General features: G+C 46.6%; 2 protein-coding genes across 3 annotated transcripts in view; both read right to left on the reverse strand.

Moving 5' to 3' along the window:
* Nucleotides 1–280: 280 nt before the first annotated feature.
* On the reverse strand, nt 281–11,529 carry LOC142591357 (uncharacterized). Its single transcript, XM_075703681.1, has 5 exons — nt 11,390–11,529; nt 8,004–8,101; nt 3,608–4,009; nt 1,982–2,207; nt 281–662 (listed from the first exon to the last, which is right to left on the reverse strand). Exons 1-5 carry the CDS (start codon nt 11,527–11,529, stop codon nt 296–298), a joined length of 1,233 nt encoding a protein of 410 aa, XP_075559796.1. The 3' UTR covers nt 281–295.
* Nucleotides 11,530–17,051: 5,522 nt separating this feature from the next.
* Nucleotides 17,052–26,617, reverse strand: part of LOC142589949 (sodium/calcium exchanger Calx-like) — a 78,716-nt gene continuing 69,150 nt past the window's right edge. For both annotated transcript variants that reach the window (XM_075701678.1, XM_075701679.1), the window contains exons 12-13: nt 25,567–25,896; nt 17,052–24,955 (exon numbers count right to left, since the gene is read on the reverse strand). In XM_075701678.1, coding sequence (XP_075557793.1) covers nt 24,725–24,955; nt 25,567–25,896 — 561 coding nt within the window. In that variant the 3' untranslated portion in view covers nt 17,052–24,724. The remainder of the gene's footprint in view (nt 24,956–25,566; nt 25,897–26,617) is intronic.

Consider the following 26,617-nt stretch of genomic DNA (forward strand, 5'->3'; position numbering starts at 1 on the left):
ATCATAGGTACGGGTTCATAAATGTTTCCACGCTGACATCCCCTCGCCGGGATGTATTTTTGCGTTTGTCAATGCAGTTGGCTCGTCGGGCTTCTCCGAACCTCTGTTAACAGCAGTTCTTCTCTGGACGCTGTTGGCAAGCACGCCTAGCAAGAGCCCTTGAGGACATCATAATTCCTCAACCGGTCCATGAGGAGTTATGCTCTGTATCGAGGAAAATAAGCGATAATAATAAGGGGAACAGGGCAGCCCAATGTTTGTTAGGTTTGGTTAGGTTAGGTTAGGTTAGGTTAGGTTACGTGAATGGGACACTAAAGCCAGGGAAACCGTAGGCCTCGTTGATGTCAGTTTGCCTCATACTGAAAAATGAGCTATAGCGTCTGATGAGGTTGGCCCCCTGACGGGCTGTCCATGCTCGCAGAAGAATGAATGCGCTGGCAAGCCCTGTAGCGCTTCCACTGAGATCAACTCTGAGCAAAGACAAACCATCTGAAAACTCCGAGCATACCTTCAGTATCGTCAGCGCCATGGCGACCGTGGTGTTCGACGTGGCTTGGAGGTGCATGTCGAGGACGCCGTAGTGGATGACCTGCCTTTGCACGAGCTGGTCGAGGCCTCTGTCGAACGCGGGGGTGGTGTATTCGGTCAACAGGTTGGCGCTGCTACAGACAGAAAGCAAAGAAAAAAATAAAACCTCAGTCGAAGGTATTGCCCCAGGGCCAATTCACATTTCGATATTCGAACACTTGCGAAACACATACGCACACACAAATGTTTTCGTTAGACAACTAATGAGTCGGCGTGAGTAAAATTTGCTGCGTTAACGAGAAAATAGCGGAATTCTATTCAACTGTAGGCAAGGTAATTTTGATTTGGGACGTCATATTTCCGACAATTTGCCGAAAATCGGCAAGCTTTCAAACGTTGAGGCAGGAAGATTACAAGTCTGTGGCTCTGCACCAAAAAAGAAAGAAAGAAAGAAAGAAGGAAAGGTGTAGACGTTTTGTAAGTTGCGCTTAACGAAGCATGTTTTTCTTTTTGGCGGCATCCTCTAGTTGGTCTTTATATACAGTTCTTGTATTAAAGCTTACTGTTTCATCATTGTATAACCTATCCAATCGTTTCTTGTTTAGTTCTAATCGCAATTGATGGCATTGTGATTGTTACGCAACTGAGAACAAGAGGTACCGCTGTAGTTTCGAACTGTGGGACATCTTGCTGTATGACACCTATATATTGCAGTGCTGACGAAACAACAATCAAATTGAAAGTCAATCTGAAGTGGGCAAGTTGCAGGTTTGCGATTGTTTAACTTGCGCGAAATCGTTACAGTGTTTACGAGGGCATATTAATTGTCCGAGTCGCAAATCAGTGGCACACAGTTGAAACTCGTCGAAACGCGCGCACGAAGTTATGAGCCGTCTGCATGTCATTTTCAAGATACGTACGACGGGCGCGGCCGTACAAAGCACACACTTGTTCGCCGAGTGGAAGTCGCCCCCATCCTTTCCGCGCTGCCTACCCGCTTGCCTCTATATGTGGCGCGCGAGATTGAGCCGCGATCATCAGTTCCCCTAGCGGCCGGTCGCGAAATGCTTAGTTGCTGCCGGAGCACAACGCCGCCGCCCCCCTCCCTCCCTCCCTCCCTCCCTCTCATCCCCCACGACCTTTCGCGCGACGGAAAACGGCGCGTTTGCTCTCCGCTTTCTTCGCTCGCGCGCGCAGGATTGAGCCGCGAACGTCGGCTTCCCTCGCGTGCTTTCACTCGCATATACAGCATACGACGCGCGGCGACTCGTGTTATCGCCCTCGGACTTTATGCGGAACATCACGGCGACGGCGACGCTGACGGCGACGGCGAAAATGCGTTTGGAGTGTGTATACAATTGCTATCGCAATAAAACAATCACCCACGTGCGCAAAGTTCTCGCCTCGCATAGTGTATGGCACCGTTCCACTGTGCTCGACCATCGCTACTCACTCGATGGCAAACGACATCCCGAACTCGGTGTAGGTGTTGTGCCTCGCTTTGCTGGCGAACGATTCCACGTCCGGGCTGAGCCTCGCCGTCAGGGGGTTGTCGCCGTCCTTGTAGAGGGACTCGAAGAAGATGTACCCGCACAGGCCGTCGCGCGGTAGGTTCACACTACCGTCGTACGTCGAGCTCACGGTGCAGACGAGCGGATACACCAGCTTGGCGGGTCTCTCTGTGGCCGTGGCGCGGAGTTAGCGGGGCAACCAATCGGAAATTAATGCAGCAGTTAGGCAGGCATGTGGACTACTACGCCAGCCTAACAATGATGCAATGACAAACTACCAGACAGAGCATTCAGAGGGACGACCAGACAGATGGACGAACGGCGGACGTCCATCAGCCAGCCAGCCAGCCATTCAGTCAGTCGGTCCGTTGATCGGTCGATCGATCGATCGGACGTACAGATGGAAGGACGCAGACAGACAGACAGACAGACAGACAGACAGACAGACAGACAGACAGACAGACAGACAGACAGACAGACAGACAGACAGACGGACGGACGGACGGACGGACGGACGGACGGACGGACGGACGGACGGACGGACGGACGGACGGACGGACAGACAGAGTAATCAAACGGAGAGGAATACAGCAATAATCTCTGTCTGTCTGTCTGTCTGTCTGTCTGTCTGTCTGTCTGTCTGTCTGTCTGTCTGTCTGTCTGTCTGTCTGTCTGTCTTAAACGGACAGGCAAAACGATCAGATAGATCAATAATACAGACGACGATTCGAACAATCAGCAGCGTGAACTGTGCAGACGGACAGGACAATCACAAGGACAGACAGAGCAAACAAACAGCAAGAGACAAATAAAAATTTATAATGGAACTATACCATTGTCTTCGTTAATAAGTTAACGCGTACCTGAAAAGTATTCATTGAAGTATACACAAGATGGCGAAAAAAATTATGATAATTAGGAGCAGCATGAGCGTGCTGAAATTAGGTTGCTGACACCCAGAGGAGAAAAAAAAATGTTTTGCAGAGTTCTGCGGAGATATCAAGAAACCATACCACTATAGTCGTTACACGCGCCCTAACCACCTTGAATCTCTTTACACAGCGTAAAATTATCATTCTGCAATATGTACAGCATTCTGATTGAAAGTGAAAAGCAATAAAGAAAACAAAATAATGGCGTACTCTGAATCCCTACCTGAAAGAAATGTCTTCAACCACTCCGATTCGTGAGCAATACTACTAAGGCACAGAGGACAACACTGAAAAAAGGAAGCTAGTTCAGGTACGTAGGTTATTAAGATTGGCAAAAGTCCTAAGGAACTTCCCGTTCAAAGTTTTCTCGTTTAACATGGAGGAATGACTCATGAGATCTTGCTCGAGTTATTTCCAACCGATTCTCCTTTGCAGAGCCTTTGGCATGTCCCTCAGGCGTTTGAGACCAGCCGCGAGGACAGAACACATAAAAACAAGAGCAAAAATATTAAGATTCACTTGGTACTGACATTAAGGGAACGCAGCGAACCTCAGTAATTATTTTGTAAAAAGGCAATTCTGATAGTTTACGTTGGACTACGAACGCCGTTCATAAAAACGAAGCTGTTTACTCACGAGTTGAGGCACTTGAAGTGGTTGGGATAATCGTGGTCGTAGTAGTTGTGGTGGTTGTGGTGGTCGTGGTTGTAGTAGTGGTTGTGGTGGTTGTGGTGGTTGTGGTAGTTGTAGTGGTTGTGGTGGTCGTGGTTGTAGTAGTGGTTGTGGTAGTTGTAGTGGTTGTAGTAGTGGTTGTGGTGGTTGTGGTAGTTGTAGTGGTTGTGGTGGTCGTGGTTGTAGTAGTGGTTGTGGTAGTTGTAGTGGTTGTGGTGGTCGTGGTTGTAGTAGTAGTAGTAGTAGTGGTTGGGGTGGTTGTGATAATTGGAGTGGTTGTAGTGGGTGGATTAGATGTGGTGGTCGGGGTTGTAGTAGTCGGGGTGGTCGTCGTCTTGCTGGTTGTGGTAGTGGGCTCCTTTGTACCTGCGGAGCGGAGGCATCTGGGATTACTAGGAATAATTACATGCTCCTGTAGCCGCTGATATTTACAGGACACTACGGCATATGAATAGAAAGATAGCGACTCGGCCGACTGTCGCGCTTATAGTACCAGCATTACAAATAGTCGAGATACCTTTATACACAAAACTCGTTGTCTCATTTTGACAAAGAAGGTGTGCGGTGATGAGGTAGATAACATGCCTGCTACATGAGCAAAACGAGAACAAAGTGAAAACCGGAGCCAATGTTTCGACAACGGTGTACTTGTCTTTTTCAAGATGACATATGCTTTCCTCGGCACAGTTTACATCAGTACGTTTCCTCTAAAGGGAAGATGGGGTAAGGCGGGTGGGCAACAAACGAGGCTGTGTTGGCGGCGAGGGTGTAGAATTAAAAAGATAGGTGTGCCATTCAACGTTGGTGGAGGAATGTGAGGCAGCGTCGTGTGTCAACCGGTTGACGTGTCACTGTCGGTTCTTTTTTTCGTGAAGGGGGCCTGGACGACAAGAGGAGAGGGTGGATTATCTGCTCTGTTGAAGGTCAGTGAACTATCGTCTCTCTGAAAGAGAGAATAAAGGTAGCGGCAGAAAGTGGTGTGTAAGCTAAAAGAAAGAAATTTCTGTGTAAGATATTTGCGGTGCTTTTAATTTTAAGGTCACTTTGAAGGTGCCTGCAGGTTTGTACCTGGGGCTAGAACATGTTTTTAGTACCGAGGAATGATGCTGGCTGATTTTTGCGCGCACTAACATGTGTTTAATGTTTCTATTGTAGCGACAGTTCATCCTTGGTAACACCGGGAACGCCTTTCTCAGACGGTCGTTACTTGATAATATTGGGTGGTATTTTCGTAGGATGTTGTTTATGTTTTTTTTTTCTTTTTTTTGGGGGGGGGGGTGCATTAAAGTGTTTTCTTATGAAGTCTGGTGGTCTCTCTGATTCTGGTGTAGGCTGTTTCTCAGCTAATTGCGACTGCCTCTCGAATCTTGAAGCGACGTCATAAGTCTTGTCGACAGAAGCTTACGGATAGTTTCTTTCTGCCACCGTTGCTTTAAGGTCATTTAGGAGATGGATATAATCGTTGTATTCTCTACAGATTCTTCTTATTCGTTTCGCTTGTCCGACAAAAATTCTTCGCTCACAGTGTCGCGGGCGATGACTGGTGTAGTCTAAATAGCGCTGGCTATCCGTAGGCTTCCGGTAAAGTGTCGTTCGCAGTTTTCCATTTTCTATGTATGCCGTCGTGTGGAGGAAGTTGATTTGACTAGGAGAGCGGCGAGTAGTAAATTTAATACAAGGTTAAAGGGGGTTGATATGGCTAATTAGGTCGGTTAGCGTGCTTGTGCCGTGTTCCCATATTATCAATATGTCGTCAATGTAATGCAGATAGGTGTGAGGTATTAAAGGGTATAATTTTATCAGGTTTGCTTCATGCTGTCCCATGAAAATGTTAGCACACGTGGGAGCGAATGGGGTTCCCGTGCTTGCGCCGAGGGTTTGCAGGTAGTGAATAGAATCGAATTCGAGATACTTGAGCGTGAGAGCTAATATAAGGAGCGATAGGTAATCTTCAGGAGCGTGCTCTCGGGGATTGACAGCGATACGGCTTCAATTCTTTCACTCATAAGTATAATCAAAATTGTCCGACCGCAGGTTTCGAACAAAGGACCTGAAACGCCGAGTAGAGTGAAACCATTACGCCACGGAAACATGGACAAGCGGAAACACTGCAATTAGCAGCGATTATGTGTGCGGGACGAGTCCGATTTCTTTCTGCATTTAAAGAAAAAGTAAGTTGTAGGTTGGCTTTGAAATTTAGGCCAGTGAAGGCCGACAAAGCGTAATAAACGAAGTCAGTGCAGAACGCCCGAAGCCACAAGCACGAAGATCGGACAAAAATGTGCACTGACCACCATGGAGGAAAGAAACAAAATAGGAGAGGCCCTGACGTCACGTTTTTGAAGCCGGAAGTGCAGCCATGTTGGTGTGCCATCTTCCTTTGCGCCTCCAATCAGCTCGCCGGAGCAGGTGTAGGCGCTTGCTTTGCACTTGCATTGCTACGAGCCGCCGGAAGTGTGTGCTGCCGACAATAGAGACACTCAAGTAATTACGGCACTGGTCTTCATCGTCTTCTTCAACGTGCCATGGAAAAGCATAGGAGCGCGTCTGCTTCACTGAAACTGTTACAGAAGTCACGTAGGCCTTGTTCCGACGTGTCCGAACAAGGCCTACGAGTATCGGCTAAACGCCATGAGCGCGATTTTGTACGCGACAGCGGCGAGCAACGGCTTCGAGCGACGTAACAGGCCGTCGCTCGACAAGACCAGTTCAATCACGCGACAAGACCGACAGAACTGACTCGGTCTTGTCGCGTGATCGCTCGGTTCTGCAATTCAAGCATTCATCGCCCGTCGCCCGGAAGTGTAATGAGCGCCTAGCCAATAGCGCGAAGCCGGAACTGGATAAACATCACTCAAGTGCTACCGGTTGTGGCACGGAACGAGCAAACGATTGAATTTTTATAGTGCAAGGATAAGAACCTACTGAAAGACCTTGAGAAATACCTTATGCTGCTTTTTTACAGTAAAGTACATCAAGTTAAGTTAATAAAGCACGCGTCACGCTAGTCTCGGCGCCTATATTGCTGCCTTCGTACTGGCAACACTGGGGAGACGTCGCTCGAAGTCATCGCTCGCATGGGGTACGGCTTGTAGGCGACGAGCGAACGCGACAGCCATCTCCATCTCGTCGCTTGTCGCGCGCAAGATTCCTTGCATGGGGTTTATACTTTAAGGTCATCAGTGGGAAGCGTAAAGGAGGTTGGTGCTGTGTTACACCCCGTGCTGCGCGAGCTGTTAATTTAAACCGACATGAAAGCTTTCACCTCCACCTTGCTGCGTGTTTCCGGCGCTGCTTAATGTTACAGTCCATTTCGGTCACCACGCCATTTCCTTTGTGATAATGTTGCGCGATAATATCGTCGCTGCGTTACATTTGTATCGCGTCGTCTTCGTGTTTGCTCATCGCGTGACTCTTGGGTGCGGAACCCGGGGCCCCTAAGAGCGGGGTCTTTCGCTTGAATTCTCGTTAGTTCCCGCGGCGTCAGTCGGTGCGATACTTTGCAGACACGATCGGCAGCGCGCGTGATCGGCGCACTGCGCGTGCGTCTTGGCGATGTGATGGATGGATGGATGGATGGGTGTGTGTGTGTGTGTGTGTGTTTGTGTGTTTGTGTGTATGTATGTATGTATGTATATGTATGTATGTATGTATGTATGTATGTATGTATATGTATGTATGTATGTATGTATGTATGTATGTATGTATGTATGTATGTATGTATGTATGTATGTATGTATGTATGTATGTGTCATGAGCGTCCGCTTTGGAACGGGGCGGTAGGTTGAGCCAACAAGCTCTTGCTATTATATTGCATAATGTCCTACCTAGGTTAAACAATAAAAAAAAAGAAAGAAACAAACACTATGAACTCCCACGACCAAATTCTCTGGTCCCCAATTGCGAGTTGTGCTTTTGTATGTCTCCGTTTTTTGTCGTTTCCCTACTTTTCTTCCACCAATCCTCCAATCGCCTCCTACTAATTGCGGACATGTTTACTTTTCCACTGCTCTCGCTGAACCCAAGGGCTTCGAGGAGGCCAGTGGTACCTAAATCGACCGCTGGGTAGACGTCTTCACATTCTAATAAAACATGCTCCATAGTTTCCCTAGCTTTACCGCAGCAAGTACATGCTTCTTCTTCCTTCTTATAAGCTCAAGCTAGAGTTACTGTATATGCTACCAAAGGTATCTATACAAAGCTACCAAAGCTACCAAAGCTACCAAAGCTACCAAAGCTACCAAAGCTACCAAAGCTACTAAAATTAGTATGTACAGTGACTCTAGCTCAAGTCTGCTCGAAGGACCCCCTGTAGGCGACAACTCGAACTAATGTTTTAGCCATGCTGCCTGGTGCGCACCTGTCATGACGAGGAAAAGGAGGAGCAAGACACCGCAGAGGCCGACCAGGGCGAGCGCCAAGCACACCAGGAGCAGCTTCTTGTTCAGACCTCGCTCGCTGCAAGACGAAGGGCGGTGAGAGTCTTACCTTGTCTTATCTTACCTTGTCGGCATACGTGGCACATTCTTGACGGGATACGGTTCCCGGAGAGGCGTACACTCTTAAACATATGCGCAACCTTTGGGGTGCATATTTGCCACACTACAGTAATAGTCATCTGTTTTGCATGCATTTACTTCCTTGAAAACGCTGCGCTCGCTACTTTCCTGTCGAGAATGCTCTGTCATGGTGATAACGGGCATGCCGTTCGTGACTTGGAAGTACAGGGATCGCCGCGTTAAAGAAATGAAATGCGGACAAGACAGATGACGATTGTCGTTGTGTGGGAAAAGGGTGTAATTTTGCTTGAGAGTGTACCGGTAGCAAAAACGCCGGTTGCGACATCTGTGGATGCAGAGTGTAACCAGAGTGCGCGCAAAGCCAGTGCTGTAGTAGCTTACGTGTTCTGCAATACCGCTGGTCTAAAGTGTTGGCAGTGACATATTCGTTAATGTGCAGTAGTTTTATCTTTTTTTCTTCGCTGATAACACTGAAGCAGCACATATTTTCGAAAAATTGTCACAAGATGTCGTCACTGCAGCTATGCTACTGCCGTAGACGGCTCTGGTAAACCGGTAATGTGTAAACGGTACGAGTTTTACGTACAGTAGGTATCTTTATAACTTGTCCGTAAACTTGTTATCGTTTGCGGATTATTTGCTTACCGTAGCCTTCGACGGCAGTACAAAGCTGGTATCGACGTCTTGTGACACTTTGCCTAACTACAATGCGGTTTAAAAATTTGTGCCGCGCGAGTGTCGTCGTCGAAGGTAAATTGTAAAAGGACTGAGCGATTCCGTCGCTACCAAAGCTTTACACTTGCTCTTAAGTAGAATATAGTTCATCACTGCAGTATAGCTTGGTCTGCTCTCTGGTTGAACGCAGCACCGCACGATATTGTTGCCAGTGCGTTTGCTGCCGTACACCTCTCCGGTAGCCCGTTATTTCGCAAAGGCTGTACGTTTACGGGTAAGCTACAATTCTAGTTTCAGCGTGTCCGCATATGTGCTACCTTTTACAGAATACCGGGGTTACTTAAGAAGGAGGGTGTTATAGTAACAACGCTGGTAGAGACACCTCGTGATGCTTTGTCGATGCATGGCGCGTTACGCGTGTTTTTTTTCTGTGTGTGTGTGTGTGTGTGTGTGTGTGTGTGTGTGTGTGTGTGTGTGTGTGTTACGTGAGTGTTTTTTTACGAAGAGAAATGAAAAGAACGCTGCGCGTTAATGATTAAGTCGCCGCCAAGTCATTACAGCGACAGTTAGGCGTATTGTGATTGCTTGCTCCGATGAACCTCTGTTTTCCCAACTTGACCTCTGCGCCACAATGTAGCGCCGAACTTGGGGCTGTTCACGCCTACGTTTTCTGCAACCCGGTATTCGGTAAGCTGCAATACTATATTACGAACAAGCTAAAGCTCTCTAATAGCTTTGGGCTAGTTGGTCTGTCATACTGGACAGTTTAGTTGTCGTCAGGGTGTAGTTCAATTATTAAATTATATTATGGGGTTTTACATGCCAAAACCATCATCTGGTTATGAGACACGCCGCCTAGTGGCAGACTCCGGACTAATTCTGACCACCCTGGGGTTCCTTAACGTGCACGCCAATCTAAGCACCACCGCTGTTTCTGCACGTTACCGCCATCGAAATGCTGCCGCCGTGGCCGGAATTTCATCCCGCGACCTCGTGCTTATATAGCAGCGCAACACCATAGCCCCTAAGCAGCCACGGCGGGTCTGTCGCGTTGTAATGACGGTAAAGCACCGCAGATGTTGCCAAGCGTGTCAATTAGGAATCTAAGAATTTATTGGACGGACTTGTGCCTATTCGGAAAGGAGGCAACACTAAAATCACAACGCCAGCAACGAGAAGTGTCGTCGCTCGTCGAATCTGAATTCACGGCTCAAAGTCGTACGCTATATTTGTACGCGACTCGTCGTACATCCTAGAATGTTCGGTGGCTCTCGCGTGCGTTCGCGGACGTAACAAAAATATTCGCGCTTCCCGCGCCATGTAATTAGGCACGCCTCCAGTGCTGTAGAACTGGCGACAACGTTATAGGGGGACCTGCCGTCGCCTTCACGCTGGCCCACACTTTAGAGTTGCCCCGGAACTCAACCCCCTCGAAAGAGCCAATATCTCTCTCTCTCCCTCTCTCTCTCTCTCTTTATTTTCTTTTTATAGCTCTGGACTAGTTGGTACGGATGAACTGGTACAAACTATAGGCTATAAGAAAGCAGGTGAGAAAGCGAACAGACGGGCTCTGCCCTACAATTAACGGAGTTTACTAGAACGCGATAATAAGAATTTGTAGGCGTTACAATAACGTAACATTCTAGACTGTGAAAGCTATGTACAGTTTTTTTTTTTTAAGCGAACAGCATTCTTTGGCTCTTTCGTCCGTTCTTGCGAGGGTCGCACTTTCACCACCCACACGAAGGCGCTGAGGCAAAGAGCACGTGCTCTCTTGCTAACTAACTTCGGAAAGTTCCGTCGTCGCCCAGCGCCAACTATTGTAGCTCTTTGATGCGTACGTGCTGTACCTAGCGAGAGAGTATTCGGGGCGTTTGAAGATTTAGCTGCTGTGGTGGAGCGCTCGCGAAGGACAGCCCTCCTGTTCTCCTGCCCACCTTTCCCTCTCCCTCCGCGCTGGCTGCGGGAGAGGAGGATGGTAGTCGCCTACGCTAAAACAAACACACATCTACGAATCGGCGTATATATATATATATATATGGCCACCCATACTACCGCTACAGATGTTCTAATTGACGGCTATTTTCTCTACGGAGATACGCTGTGAAACAACAAACGCTAGACATGTCCACGCCTTCGAGCGCTTCATTCCTTTAGATAAACAAAGGGAGCAGCTTTCTAGAAGCTTTCGAGATATTCGCCAACCTTTACAATGATCGTCGATGGTTTCCACGCAATTCTTTCCGTTTTCTAACGAGCATCAACTACAAGTCAGCGCTCGTCTGTTTCCCAATTCTCAGTTTGTGTATCGCATTGTAATACGGGGGTTACTGCGCTAAAACGCGCGGACAGCAGAAGTAGAAGCGGACAGAAGGCGCCCATTCCCGTCCAATTCGGGAACCTCTACTTAGGCCTACTTCTGTTCTACTTCTGTTGTCTGTGTGTTTTAGCGCAGTAACCGCCGTATTACGAGACGAACTTCCGCCAACTAGCCCGACTTGCCGCTCTGCTGCAGTTTTGTACCGGTCACGCAAAGTGCAAGGTCGCCTACGCTTCCACCACAAGCGGCTCCGCGCCGGAGGCGGCTGGCGAGCGGATGCGGACGCGACGTTGGCTCCTCGCCGCGGCAGCGGCTTGCGTGCGTCGTGACGGCAGCTCAGTCGCCTCGCTGCGCAGTGATGACGTCAGCATGGCGTAGCTCGTCGTAGTGGCCTGACTGTCTGCTCCCGCGGTAGACTCCTCCCCCTGCGAGATGGGCGCGAGCGAGTCGTGAATAATAATAATAATAATAATAATAATAATAATAATAGTAGTAGTAGTAGTAGTAGTAGTAGTAGTAGTAGTAGTAGTAGTAGTAGTAGTAGTAGTAGAAGGGGACACTAGGACAACAATCAGTTAAAGGACAGGCACAACGAAATTTCAGACCATGTAACAAGCCCGTATCAATGTAGCGTAGATATATGAGAGACGGTGGTCGTGCAATATCGTGTCTGAAATACGAGCGGAAGCGTTACGGAAAGCTCGCAAAAACATCCGTTTTGATGATACCGAAACTGAATAGAACGCCGCATTACCGCTCTCCGGAAGTGACGCATGACCCTGAACGCGCGGCTCCCCGGCATGGCCTCCGAGATAAGGCAGCGTGCTGAGACTTACGTCATAGCGACTACCGCCAGGTGCACGCGTCGTCGGCCGCTGTTCAAAAGCCACCAACAAGAAAACTATGCAATTACCGGCCCCGCGGCTTTGCCAAGATTGCTCCAGTTATATATATATACCTCAGCTGTACTGGTACAAAGTATATATAGTACAAAGCTGGCTTTGAAAATTGAGTATTTAAGAAAAGATAAAGCATTTCGCGACATAAGTGCAAAACACTTCGCAATCATTAAGCACGTTCGCGGACTAATTGTCTTGTTGCGTTTAGAAAAATATTAGCGCTTGGAAATATCGAAGTCAAAAGCGTAATAAATAAAGCTACGGGAACGTTTGATGTAACTAGCCAGACCATTACACAAATCCCCACAACCGGCACGGTTCGCATGGTAATTTACCGAAACGATCGCAGTGCCAGAGTTCCCTCCAGTAATTTTTACAGGAAACTCTGTAAATTCTGTGGTGCAGTTTACAGAATCTGCAGGAGAAAACGATACAATACTTACGCTCTGACGGGAGCTGCCTGAAGAAGCTATGGCAGAAGAATATATGTAATATAATCGAGAAAAATATTCATCTTAAACGCAATGTTCGTTTAGCTGAGGAAAGATTGATTATTTCTTGAGAACGTTAAAAAGAAACTTATATTTATTGAATTTCGCGCATAAACCCGAGCAGCAACACACGTTTGACGTAATGAATCTGGAAGTATCAAATGTCTGAAATTTTGTTGCACTTGGCCTGTTCTGGCACTTAGAAAAGCGTCGAAACCTGCTATGTGGTTTAATCTATACGGCTCGTTTAGAATTCAATGTATTACCAATGAACAATTTTACTAAACTGGAGAAAAAGCTGTACAAATTCTCTGCTGTCAATGAGGGCTGTTGTTAGTAACTTGAAAGCTTCGCCACTCGGCCGTAATTCGCTCTTGCCTCCTCACTTAATTACCGTGCGTTTCACACTGCATCAGTAACCGCTTTGTCACTGCACGAACTTAACCTGCCAACAGAAGCAGTGACTAACACAGTCGACTCCCATTAAGTCAGCGCTTGCGAGAGTGCAAAGCTTTGTTCCGATTCTTCGAAAGTTCGAATTATCCGAAAGGTCGAATGAGCTAACAGTGACGAAATGCCAACAAGACACCGTACTGAACGGACGAAGCGGACTGCTGAACGTGGCGGCTTGTCTCGACACGAGAAGGGTGGGAAGAATATGGCCCCACGCGCTAAACACAGAAGCAATAGCGCTATTTGCTAAATTTCTTGTGTTTTCAAGCTTTTAGTAACCGTGCGCGCACGAGGGGGCGCCACGAGTGGAGTCGGTGGGGGTCGAATTAACCGAATCGGCGTTCTCTCGCGTTCGAACTAAACGAGTTTTCTTTCCATAGCAAAGCATGGTTTCTCGCCAGGACTTTAGCGGTGCGCTCTAAATAATCGAATAAACCGAGGTCGAATGAACCGAAGTCGACCGTACACCTCTTAGTGTATCCGAGGAGGTAAGAGCCGTCCTCGTGAAGCTTCGGTGCTAGTAACAACTAGCATGCTGGCTTTGGTGTTTTGGCCACATTTCGTGGACGGGGGCAAACTACGGAAGAAGAATGCGTGTATCCGTGAAATGCGGCGACGAATGTGTCACGGTGCTTTGCGTCGCAGTTTATATAGGTTTGCTCACCCGACAAAGCTGTGCTGCTCCGACTTGTGCTGCTTTCAGCACCTGCCGATAAAAAAGTGACAATTATGTAGAGATGCCTGAACAGGACGCTGAAGAAGCGCTTTGATGTCAACGATAACTCGCCTTGGTAATCGTCCTCTTTCAGTGCAGAAAAAGAAATCCCCTTGACCATAGTTGCGCGTCATTAAAAAGGCGTGCTCTGAACGGCTTGATAACATTCTTTAATAATATCTATACTGTTACTGCGTATTAACACTGGGTACGTGTTTTTTCTCTTTCACGAATTTATTTATTTTGTAGTATTTGATTGATTAACTTTTGTTTCACCGCAGAAAGTACAGAACGCGGCTCTTCTTTAATTTTTGAGTGGGTTTCGTGGTCGGAATGCGTTTATATCACCTCACGTTATCGTGGTTTTATTATTAAACAATTTATCGTTCTTGGAGAAGCTGATGGCGCGATAGTTGCCAATATGTTAAATTTAGTCCAAGCTAATCAATCAATCAACCAATCAACAGGACAGATAGGTTTGCGTATCTCTGGTGGCGTCGTTGTGCGCTGTCGGCAATATTGAACGAAAACCAGCAAGCCCAGCCTATAACTCCAAAATCGTACAGGAAGCCCAAGAATATGAAGATTTGTACGCGAAGTACTGCAGGTTCATAATAAACAGATGTAAACGCCCTTATGCCGTCTCACTTCGATAACCAGAATGGCACAGAGTACACAGAAGAGCGTTTTGTTTAAATGTGCGTCTGAAATATAAATACAGGCTTCTGAAAAATATTTCGGCTTGAATGTTACAATTTTAAGTACGATTATATAACCCAAGTCTTTTTGTCTCCCTTTCGCAAGGCTCACTTCTCAGCAGAACTGATGCTTTAGCAGGCTCTAGACACCTTGGACCTTGGAGTGTATATCACTTAAGCCCAACTTGGACGCCGTGCTGTGTTGGCGCTTGAGATGCTACCTAATGGGCATATCCCCTAGCGCAGATTCCCTCAGAGTCACGGAAGCCATTCTCGAATATCTTGTGTACTGCAAGAACTGTAAGCGATTGCTGGTGCTTGGAGCACGTCATGTATTCCGTGATTCATGAGCAGCTACTATTGTCGCGAGTGGGACGCCTTCTCTGTGTGGATCTGGTAGCGAAATAAGGCATGCAAGCGGCTAGCGAAACATGACCTTCGAGATTATTGGCGCAACTCATACCTAGTTACGTGCTGCGGCGAGCTCTTAGCGTTCTCTGGAGTAAAAAAAAAGAACACTGAATCGTACTCATCTCGGTGGCGTGGTGGCAGCCGAATCCCGACCACTGCTCAACGCCTTCTCGTTGTTCGAACGGTTGTAGTCCTCGATGAAGACGGGAACGCTGTCCTTAAGTCGGACGTGGAAAGCCGAGTGCTTCTTCTTGTTCTTCTTCTTCTTCTACAGCTCGGAACTCGAGGCACCCTCATTGTGGCTAATCCCCCTTCATGGGCATAAGCCACATTTTGAAACCTTAATAAGAACTACCTCTCGAGGCATGCTCCGTTGGTATTGTTTCCTTCATGACGCACACCCACATTTTTTTTTTATGCGAGGGGTAATGCCTTAGGGCATACAGGGGTATGGGATGCGGGCGAACAAGGATGAGTAAATGAATGGAAAAATACCCACAATTGGGTCTGGCCACACAACGACAAACGAAATGAGTAGCTATCTTGTTGTCGCCTGTAACATGGGGTATGTACCATAGCTACCTCGCTCTTGTTCCCTAGTGAAATAACGCAACCCACTCTGGCGGATCGACCATGAATCGGGCGGCGAAAAAAAAACTGTATTTGAATGTATTTTGAATAAATTGAGGCCAACTGAAATAAGTATCTTGCAAATGGGATTTAAAGTTTCTACTGTTACTTATATGAATGATCAATTATCCAAGTATTACATAAAGTATGTGAGAATATTAAGAGTAAAGAAACATTCTAGCATGTAATTCCTTTTGTCTCACGCTGAAAGATGCAGAGGGCTTCACAAACGTTCCTGCGCCTGTAATTCAGTATGGTAGACCCAGAGGAAAGAATTACAGGAAGAGTCAAATTCAAGCCGAGATTTTGGAAGGGTTCTTCTACAAATATTTTCCTTTGAATAATGAAAGGCGACATGTCAGAAACAAGCGTTGCAGTGATTAACTCTCATTGCATAAGCGACACAAACGCGATAGAGCCAGACCACAGCTGTAGAGGTAAAAGTTTAGTAGGGGGACTCAGCATCCTATACACTCGTGATGATTATTTCAATTTTTTTCTAGTTGAGCGCCATTTGTTGTTCCAAGGAAAATCGAGATGCGAGAAATCAGATGTTGACAACGATAATTGCGCGTAGTCATTTGCAGTAGTATGTTTTCTGAATCGCGCCGCAGTGATTAAAGCTAATGTAGGTAAAATTGGGATTACAGGACCATCACGGGACGCCACTACGAGTGCACCTGTCTATGCGTTTAAGGCTAGACATTTCCGGCCTGGCACCCAAACTAAACGAACGAGGCGTCAGTGTCGTCGCAAGCGAATAGAAAGTTTCTAATGAATCTGACAATTTCGATGTGGTTAGGGAAGAGCAGACAGACAGGCACTCAGTTAAGATGACGGCTGATGGCAGAGATGATGATAATTTGAGTAAAGCTGGGACGATTTCCAATAATTCCGCTTAAAGGTAGGCGGAATTATTGGAAAAACAGGCGAAAAATAGTCAGGCAGCCGAATGGAAAACGACTAATTTAAATATGGTGATACAATGCCCCTACCAGCCTTCTCTTCACAGAGGGAAGCATCAGTTGCTATCACGGTATTTGTATCCAGGTGTGCAAAGGGGTCTTTTCAAAATAATATTCAAATATTGATAGGGCAAATGTTTAAACCGTCGCTAATATTGAATTTGATGATATTTTTCCAAACAATGTTAAACCATGGACCCAATAACGCGTAATTAGTTGCGATTTAAAAAAAAATAAAACCAGCCATGACGAAGGAAGAAGAAATACAAACTTAACAGATAGTCTGTGAATCGTATAGTATGAAAGTACGATGATCACCGTCTTAGCATGACGCAGAGGGCGTCAGTTTATGGAGGCTGTTTCAGTTTCAGAAAACGACCTCCTCCACTCCTACCTGCCCCTCCACTGGAGACTGGCAATCTTTTAGAAGGGCGAAAGCCATGTTTGGAGAAACGTGTTAGGACTCGCCCACAAGCTCTTCTTATTCCATAAGAAGGTGTTGGAACGCTGTATGAATTCAATTCCTCGGTACATACCTTCTTAGTAAAGAGAAGCAGCCTGCTGAAGTCTTGGCTGCGCGATTGGCGTGGGGAGGAGGGGGTGAGAGTGGGCATTGAAACAAACTCACTCATTCGGCAGCAGTCGTTCATATTTTATTATTTTCTTTGCGAACGCGCAATACAACACACTTCACGCATACAAACAATGCAGAAGCCACACAACACGGCCCAAGAATCACAACAATGCAAATGCGGTCGTGCATAATGTACGGAATAGTCTTTCGGAAAGACGGCACTGCACAGTGGTGGTGTAAATACATCTGTCCTTCTTGCTCTCACCGTTCGTGCAATGCATATGTAAATAAGATTACTCTGCAAAGGAACTGGGGCACGGGAAAGTGAAACGAAGGTGAAAAAAAAATGATTGTTCAGCATCCAATAGTACTCCGCAGAATTGTGACAACAAACTTACACCCGTTTTTTTACCGTATAGAGCTCGGCTCGAACCCCCCCCTTCCACAGCTCCACCGAGTGGTGCACAAGCGCCACCCATCGGCTGAAGACAGTGCGATTGAATGACAGTGGCCTCCGAGATCGGCTGGCAAAGGCTTTTTTGCTCGCCCACCGATCTCGGAGGCTATAAGGTAACTTCTCTCTCGAGAGTTGCTGCGACTGCGAGTTGCTTGAGAAACGCACCTTCACTTTACACCTGCGCATGATGCAGACACCGAGAGGGTTACATAATTTTGAGTTGCGAATCGCCGCGGAGTTTCACGGCGCTGCCCTCGTAGATCTCAAGCACGCGTTGTGAATGTATCCAACGCCGCAATATCGCAGTGACTGCTTCAGTTGAGAGGCGAATCTGCCATCCACTTTCCTGAGTTCAGGGGGAGCGTCGAGTTGAGGAACGTTTTAGAATACGAAAGCCCCCGCCATTACTCGAACATCAGAGAGGATCTTCGCGATAGTGTTTGAAAGAACCAAACGGCAAATGATGAAACTGGTATTTTGTCAGAGGCTCGCAAGAGGTGCTGTCATTCAAAACTTCTGTGAAAGACACACCCTCTTCTTTCTCAGCAGCGTCCAAAAAGCCTGATAATATATATATATATTTCTATTTGTATTTCCGTAAGCACCATAGAAGGGTACGGCTTACTCCACGCGGCGTGGTAGCAGTGAAGTGATAATGAACAATACGCTTATAGCGGTACATCGTGTCTGATATACGACGTAGGGTTGACCATGGCATCAACAGCAGCCTCAGTATAAGCTAACTGCTGATGAGAATTCCTTACGACATTTCAGCATCATTCCATGATTCACACTGTTCCATGCCCAATAGCCGGCAGAAAAGCGCTCAGGCAATAAAAAAAATCATACTCCATACGTCAGCGAGAAATTTCAACACTGTTGCTTCAACAAAACTTGATGAAAGAGAACTTTAAATAATTCGAGAAAGTCGTGTTTGAATGAAGCGATATACATGCGCTATGTAAATGCATTTGTGAACGCGCCATTGTTTTTCCCTGCTCTTAGCAACAACGAGGAGAAACACATGGTGTGCGCTGTGTCAGCGGAAAGTACACAGAATAAATGTGCGTCTCAGTATGGGGCGCCATCTTTCATCTGCACAGGGGTGCGTCACTGCAGATGGGTCCAGTCTTTGCCAAAAGAAAGAAGGTCAGTGGGACCATATGAGCGCTGTTTAGCAAGAGCTCTATGGCATGCTTCGTATGGTCAACCGTGCGAGTCGAATATAGAAGACTCAAATTTGTGATAATGGTGACGAAATGCAGAGGAAGAGATCATATCCTTCTCTAGAACATCCAGGAACGCCGATGTCAGGCAAGGCGGGCTAGACATCCTAAAGTCAGCTAGCAGCCGTCACGCACGCCGTATATCTTGTGTTCTCATTACAAATACCGTGCCCACCCATGGATATGTCTATATGACGTCTTCGAGTGGTCATTCCAGAGAGCTCCAGAACTGATCCAAAGGTCATGCAAAGCAGCAATTGAACATTACTGCGGCAACAATGCCGCTCCAGTGCGCATAATGAAGCTGACCATCACTGCTATAGATGCTTCGAAAGTCTTGGGCAACTTTGCCGCACGTTACTCAGAAGAAAGGGTATGATTGCGTTACTGATACATCTGTCAATCCGTATTCTTCGAAATTTGATATTTATTTTTAAAACACAGCCGTCACGTAAAACATCAAGTTATGCCTTACGGTTTCAATGCAGTTTGTATTGCGCATCCGCGGAAGGCATTTTCACCATGAGTATAAAACCTTCATTGAAACCGTTGGTAGTTATCGACTGTTTGTTGGCTGTATAGACTATACGTAGGTATAACATCGTACGATAAATCACTGCTAGAGCCAGTTCATCATCGAAATGCCGCTCGAATGCTCTCTCACACATCGGCAACGTTATCGGAGCATTCTGGAACTACAATCTCTGAAAGATGAAATTATCTGACGTTCTTAGCTCGGATGTCAATCGTAAGAGACTATCATATATGCGACGATGAAACACATATTAAGTAACGGTGACAGAATATCTCACTCGAAAGGGAAAAAGAAAAAGGCTCCCAAAAGTTTGTGGTGCAGCAAGGAGCATTGCACGAAGAATTGATCATTGCGGCCTAAAAGTAGCGCGAAAATTTACCACAGGATTGACCCCGCCTCAGACATCTGCAGTCATGATGTCTGAAGTGTAACTTGTGGCAAAACACAGGAGCAGAATTACACTAACTCTGTGACGTGACAGCCAACGGAAAGTGGCAGTGATCGCGATTCTGCGATATGGAGTATGAAGGAATCTAGTAAGGTTATTAAAACTTGCACGCATTATTGAACGTGCAGTAAATCCAACTCCTTCAACTTCCTAACACTGCGTCCTGCTACCCACTGCACGTATGTTGCTACCCACTGCACCACTGAACATAAAGCGTGCAGTAAACTTGTGAAACAAAAGTACCGTGGTACAAGTAAAGGAAGAAAGCTTTATGATTACGGATGCGGAAGGCGATAGGTAAATGGTACAAGACATATTTACAAGATGAGGTTGCTTTTCACACTGAAGTGTAGAGATACCCTGCACCTTTGAAGCTCTGTGAACTGGAAACAAAAACAAGACGTAAGAACAAAGGCTTGCCAGAAAGTACAGACAGCGTCAAAAATAGCATCGTCAACGATGGACGATAGGGACCAGTAGAGACATTTGAGCACAGCTAATTTATCAGACACGGGTCACGACGGAATTGGCACCGAAAAAAAAAGGAGGAGGCAGTTCTCACGACTACGCATGCACTCTAAAGATGGGAGTCCTGACGACTGCCTTTTGTGAGAGTAACTATTCTCATATTCAGCTGCATTTAGGGCGTCCTTGGGCTCACTAGGGATGGTCCACTGTTAAGGGAAGCATTAAATTAGTATTTCGTGACTGATTAAAACTGCGATTACAGCTGTTATTTTAACGCAAGAGCTCGGCGTAGACGTGTTTGCCAATACAGGTCTGCATACCGCGCCACATCAAGCGCTTTTTTTCTTTTCTCAATGTAATGAGACGTTAAGTCTATGTTGGTTTGAATACTAGTTAGGTGTTCTTGACAATGAACCATACTGTATATTTTCCTCGTTTGCGAAGGGCCATGCCAACGTACTCTATCGGAAGAGTGAGCACACTCCATCGTGAAACACATGTCAAAAATGGAGTGAAACACAGGACAAGAAGTTACTCCCACACTATAAGTCACCGGAACGGCCTGGTTCTGTAGAGTGTAGCACAGCTACACTAAAAGAAAAGAATCCCTTGTTGGTTGTATTGTTCTCCAGAAATATTCGCCGACTATCTTGCGTACATTTATTTCCCTTCACACTACATTCACTGTTTTACTGTCTGCCAAGTCTCATATAGTGCTGATATGAGCATGCGGTTCTTGACCTGAAAGTACCGGTGGCGCAGCGTCAAGAAAGGAAATGCACGCATGAAAGATGATAAATATTTTGGGGGGGGACGAGATAATCCTCAAAGGGTGTATGTATTTATAGAGAGCAAAGGGATGCTTCAGCAGGCATCGTCATTTGTCTAGTTATACACGAACTTGATGCAGAAAATCTGAGCTCTAGTGATGTGAATAAGGAATGTGAAAGCTATACTTCCACTGCACATGTAGAAGGAACACTTATTGAGTATTCCAGCCTTAATTACAGTTTATCTCTGGCATAAGGGCTTGCAAAAATAATCCTTCCTTCAGTATACATCTGCCTAAGATGTCATGCTGACGACACTTCATTTGTTAAATAGAAAAAATGCTCAAACTATACTTGCTTTCTATAACAATTACATGTTCCCGTTAAGTGTGGACGGTATTGTATGTCGACATTGATATTTCATTCGCAGCCTGCTGGGATATCTGTGCCGAAACAGCACGGTGGTCCACTCCGCGGTTGTAGAAGTGTGCATAAGCTTTTTTTTTTTTGTAGCAAGTACGACGAGTTGACTTTTACGTCATAGGAATACAAGGTATGTCGCAAGAGTTTAAATGAGGCAGCGTTGAAAAGTAACTTTTTTTCTCTTGCGATCATTAAGAGGCACTCCAACAAATGTGCCCAGGAAAGATATCACACAAGTCAATTATCTGCCACACTTTGTTCTTATGTATCAGGTATCACATTGTAGGTTACAAGTGGAGTAATTTTGTGACTGCAATTTGAATACAGCGATTGATGCGCTCTGCGAACAAAGATGTATAGACAACTCTATTTTATAAGAGAGTAACTGCTTCGAATCTATCTGCTTATCTTTAACTCCATTTTCGAGATTTCTTGTACTCACCGATGAATAACGTTCTCTCTGTTTGCGCCATCCTAAAATGAACGTAAACTCGCGAGCAAAAATTTAGCCACCACCCCGTCAACAAAAATTAAGGATTATTTCTTGCGCAGCTTCACACCGTGGAACTGTGACAGTGAATTGTACCACACGTGTACTCACGCACTTGATTTTGTGCACGCGCAGGCCAAGAAAAAAAATTTGTTCCTGACGTGTATGGTTTTTAAACTGCTGCTCGCGACTGCCGCTCCGTCAAAATGTACGAAACTCAAGCAATAGCATTTAAAATGTTTCACGAGCATTTACTTCTGTTTAAATAGTTGCTGGCATCATCTTTGTTCTTAAGAGGGTGGCCTTCACTATACCGTACAACGAGGCAAAGTTAGGTAACAAGCACGCTGTACACATCCAGAGTGACCCCGTGTCACCTCTGCAGTTTGTACCTCGAGTTTGGAGCGCATCATCGATGGAATGACGCTTTGCTACACTTTAGCATGAACAATGGCAAAATGCAGTTGCCGAATATTCATTCCCGTCGACACGCGAACTCGTTTCACAGCTGTTCTACGGAATGTAGCATCCAGTCATACATGAACATTTCAACTTGTTCAACCAACATTAACGGAACTGGCGCACACACTGGATCCCCTCAAACAGCCAAACACCAACAAAGCGCTGATGAGTGTCTGTAAAGTCTCTCGGGAGAAATCAACACAGCCGCGGTCATCTTCCGCTTGAAAGGTACACTGTTTCAGCAGAGTCACAAAACGATCCAGAATCCTTACGCACCGGCCTGTTACCAACAACCAATTACATAGACCACCAAGTACATCAACGAAACACTGCCCAAGTTCATTTGCAGAAATATGTCATCGAATATTCACACATTCTCAATTTTCTTACACTCGAAAGGTAGATTTTTTAACACACGTCTGGTAGAAATATGTCATGCTCTCGCACGCCAATACCTGCGCGGTAACTTGTTACCCCGAGGCTGATGCCTATTCAACCGGACACGTTAACATTTGTGAAAAATTGTGACAAAAAACAACCCAACCACAACGACCTTGCATTGAAAAGAAAGGCTTTGCCGAGAGACCGTCAATGAAAGCACACTATATCCCTACCCAGACAACAACATTTTACCCACACCATGAAGGACGTCATGAATAATTTGCCAATGCGTTTGCAATAGTTCTCGTAGAAGTCTCGTCAAAGATCTTACACCATGAAAAGGAAGACCTTAACTGATAAACAGCGAAAACTCAACATTGACTGCCACTATCTACAAACACACTAGCAGGCTACTTCCTCCACCAACCCATCAACAAAACATCGCCCAAGGCTATCACGATAGGCTTTGTCGAAAACCAATACCAATCACACTGAGCTTGCAGAGGAAAGGCTATCCGTTCGAGCAAACTCATCAACCAACATTTCTTAAAAGCTGTTCGTTGACGGTTCATGCACTGTCGAGAAGGTTGCTCTTAAAAAGGTCATTGTGCGTCCTCAATAGAGTGTGAATTGGTGTTCATCGTAGACAACTGGACACAGGTTGTTCTTTAACGTGCGCTTTGGCTAATCCACAGTCTTTTTACCCGCTGTTCCGAATAGGTCAGAGAACGTTTAAGCACACCGAACTTATTTGGGAGTTGTCATTGTTGTTTAAATTTGATATCCGCAACGGGAATATGAGCACTTAAACAACGATCTACCAAGTGTTCATTTAGATGTTGATCAGACGTCGCCAAGACGCCATTAGCATAAAGCCAAAACAAGCAGCATGGCCTGCACAAAGCTGAGAGCAGGACGTTTGCTCTTGTCCACATTGCAATCCTTAACATGTAGGCCAGCGTGCCATCAACTTCTATACAAACGTTTTCCATCCGTTCAATCCTTCTGTCGAGGCGAAATGTTTGTTTCCCTGTAGATACCGCCTTGTCAGCATCGCCGCGCCGGCAACGGGAATATTTTTCAAATTAGCGTGTGCAACAAAAGGCAATCAGCGCTTGTTGTTTGTAGGTCCAGCCGTCCGTCTTGTGTGTGTGTGTGTGTTTTTTTTTTTGTACGCTGATGTATATTCGCTACGTAGTACATCTGCACTACTCCACTAGCCCTGAGCCAGTATGAGCAGCTGACTGAGTATTACAATAAATACTTTTTTTTTTACTCAGTCTATTTGGCATCGGTGTCCCTTGGCAGAAGGGCTAGCTTTCGGCGCTCTGTCATTGCCGTTGGCGCGTAAAAGGCAAACGGGAATACGATATGTTTACGCAGCTTTATGCTAGGGCTTGGCGAGTGTTTACCGAAAGTATAGAGCGAGCTTTACGGAAACCACAAGGGCGGATGTACGGCGTGCGAGTTCGCGTACGAATACACGACGTTACGACGTCTACACATCGCATGATCCGCCTGCGGAAGCATTCACACGACAAAAAAAAAAGAGAGAGAGAGAGAGAGAGAGAGAGAGAGAGACGACAAACAGGGACGGAGCAGAGGAACTCTCGGTAGTAAGACACCCTCGAACGTGACACAGCACCTCCTCCGACAACTGGTCTGCGAAACTTATCTAAAAAAAATGTAACCTGTGTCTCTATCCAATGCCTCTGCAAAGGCTTTCGTGATTCTCTTCGAACAAACGCACAAAATATATGCGACTCGCCTGCTACAAATGTGCACCTGTACGGGCGAGCTGACGGAATCCCAAAACGGAAGCCCGTTGTGTTTTACGGGATTTCAGCGATCGTGGCACGCACGACTCGATGACGTCGCGCCAAGTTACACACGCCGTCTGCGCTCCAAATAAACGCTATCACTCCGTCGCGTGAAGCCGAACCTTGGGCGAAAACGTTCCCCCTTAGCAGCCTGAAACGGCGGTATACCCCCACGAGAGCTCTCACTGAAATCGTGTATAGTTACAGGCAGCGCGCGCAAGGTGGTCTTCGTGTACGCGGTCGTACGTCTTCAGATGTGGTTGTACGTTTTCAGCGCCGACAGGACGATGTAGAGGACCCACAGGAACACCATGAAGACGCCGCTGGCGATGGCCGCCGGTCGAGGACCGCCCAGCTCGGCCTTGCCGAAGAAGGCCAGCTTCCGTCGCAGCATGAGCAGCGCGATGCAGGTCAACGAGAAGGCGCAGTAGATGCCCACGCTGAAGCCGAGGGAACCGGCGGGAACATTGAAGACGCTCCCCTGCGTTGACACACATATGGCTGAAGAGTGTGGCTGACTGTAGACAAAGGTGTACGAGCGACAAATACCTGCAAATGGCTACGGAATACAGCGAAACCTCGCTATAACGAATTCGGAGGGCAAGCTGAAAATACTTTGCTGCATAATCGTTACTTCGTTACAGCCGTTGTTTGCCCTAAGGGACAACGTTACTCATCGAGCTTGAGGAGAGTAGGGTGTGTGAGCACCCAGATAGTTGAAGAGCGTAGCTTAAGCGTAAGTTAGAATATAAACCAGAAAGGCTTACAATGGCCTTCGAAAACAAAAGCGGCATTTTAAATGCATTGGTTTCGACGGAAACTTCAAGGAAACGTTATGATTGCATTGTCATGTCCATTAGTTTGTTTTAACCCGTTTGGCTACTACAATGTTTGAGTGTAGACTTGCAACCGAATATTTCTTGTCCTCAACACCCGTGTGATATGTTATATTAGAAGGCGGAGGACGGTGGGCATGCAGACTTTACAGACATACAGACGCATTATAAATCTCTATTGACGGAATGCAGCGGACAGGCCCGCATCGCAAGCGACACTGCGCAGATCCATTCTCGGCCCACCCGAGCCACTCACTTTGATTTGCCAGTAGGCGGCCGACAGGACCCAGGGCAGACCCAGGCCAAGAAACACGTTGACGGAGTTGCTTCCGGTGACGTTTCCGATGGCGTTGTCGGCGTACTTCTCCGCGCGGGCGGCACCTTTGGAGGCGAACAGGTCGGGCAGGGAAGTGCCCAGCGCGACGAACGTGATGGCCGTAATCGTGTCCTCCAGGCCTACGAGGCAGCCGAAGATGCCGGCCAGGTCGCCGATGATGGCCGTCAGCAGACCGATGACGGCCAGAGACACGAAGAAGGTCAGCCAGCCGCCCATAAAGCCCGTAGGCGGCACCAGCGAGAATAGTACCTGTGCGGAAACCGGCCGGTCATCCTCTTAAGAGCACGTCGCTACAGCATACACAATGTTGCCCTATAGACCTGCTGCAGAGCTTGGCGTCTAGACCATTATGCAGCGGTGCTGCTGGTACATTAATTTCATGCAAAAGGAAATCAATTTGTCTAGTAAATATTGCTGGCATGAACTTTCTTGGAGCAGGCAAGATTAATTGACGTAGCTGAGTTTTCTACAATCACTTTCCAAAGATTCCTATTTGAAGCAGTGAAGAAGTGGCAACGCGATCGTCCTAAAGGAACACTGATCGTAAATATCGAAGAGACGCTATAGAGAGAAGCATTAATTCTGTTCAGACCGGGTAGAGCTATCGTTAAGGGCTTTACTTGCGTTTATCCGGCGCCAAATACGTCGATTTTATGAGGAAACGGAGATTAAATGTATTTCTTTTGTTAAATTCGCGCCACGTCGCAACTACGACGTCGTTGCGACGTCAGGAAATATACGGTATTTCGGCATAGTTTGTAGTTTATTATGCAGGGGAAGTTCCGAGAAGTCGCGAAGTTGAGCGTAATGAGCACAGCTTAGAATGCAATTAAATCTTTATTCTTCTTTCTTATTCGGTCTTTACGTCACGCCAAGCTGATGCCCGAACGTAGTTAACGGTGGCGTTGCCCATGTAGGCTTCCGTTTTCGCTTGCTCCTGTCTCCTGCTCCTGTCTCCTGGGCTTTCAAA

This window comes from Dermacentor variabilis, chromosome 8, assembly GCF_050947875.1.
Source record: "Dermacentor variabilis isolate Ectoservices chromosome 8, ASM5094787v1, whole genome shotgun sequence".
Taxonomy (NCBI): domain Eukaryota; kingdom Metazoa; phylum Arthropoda; class Arachnida; order Ixodida; family Ixodidae; genus Dermacentor; species Dermacentor variabilis.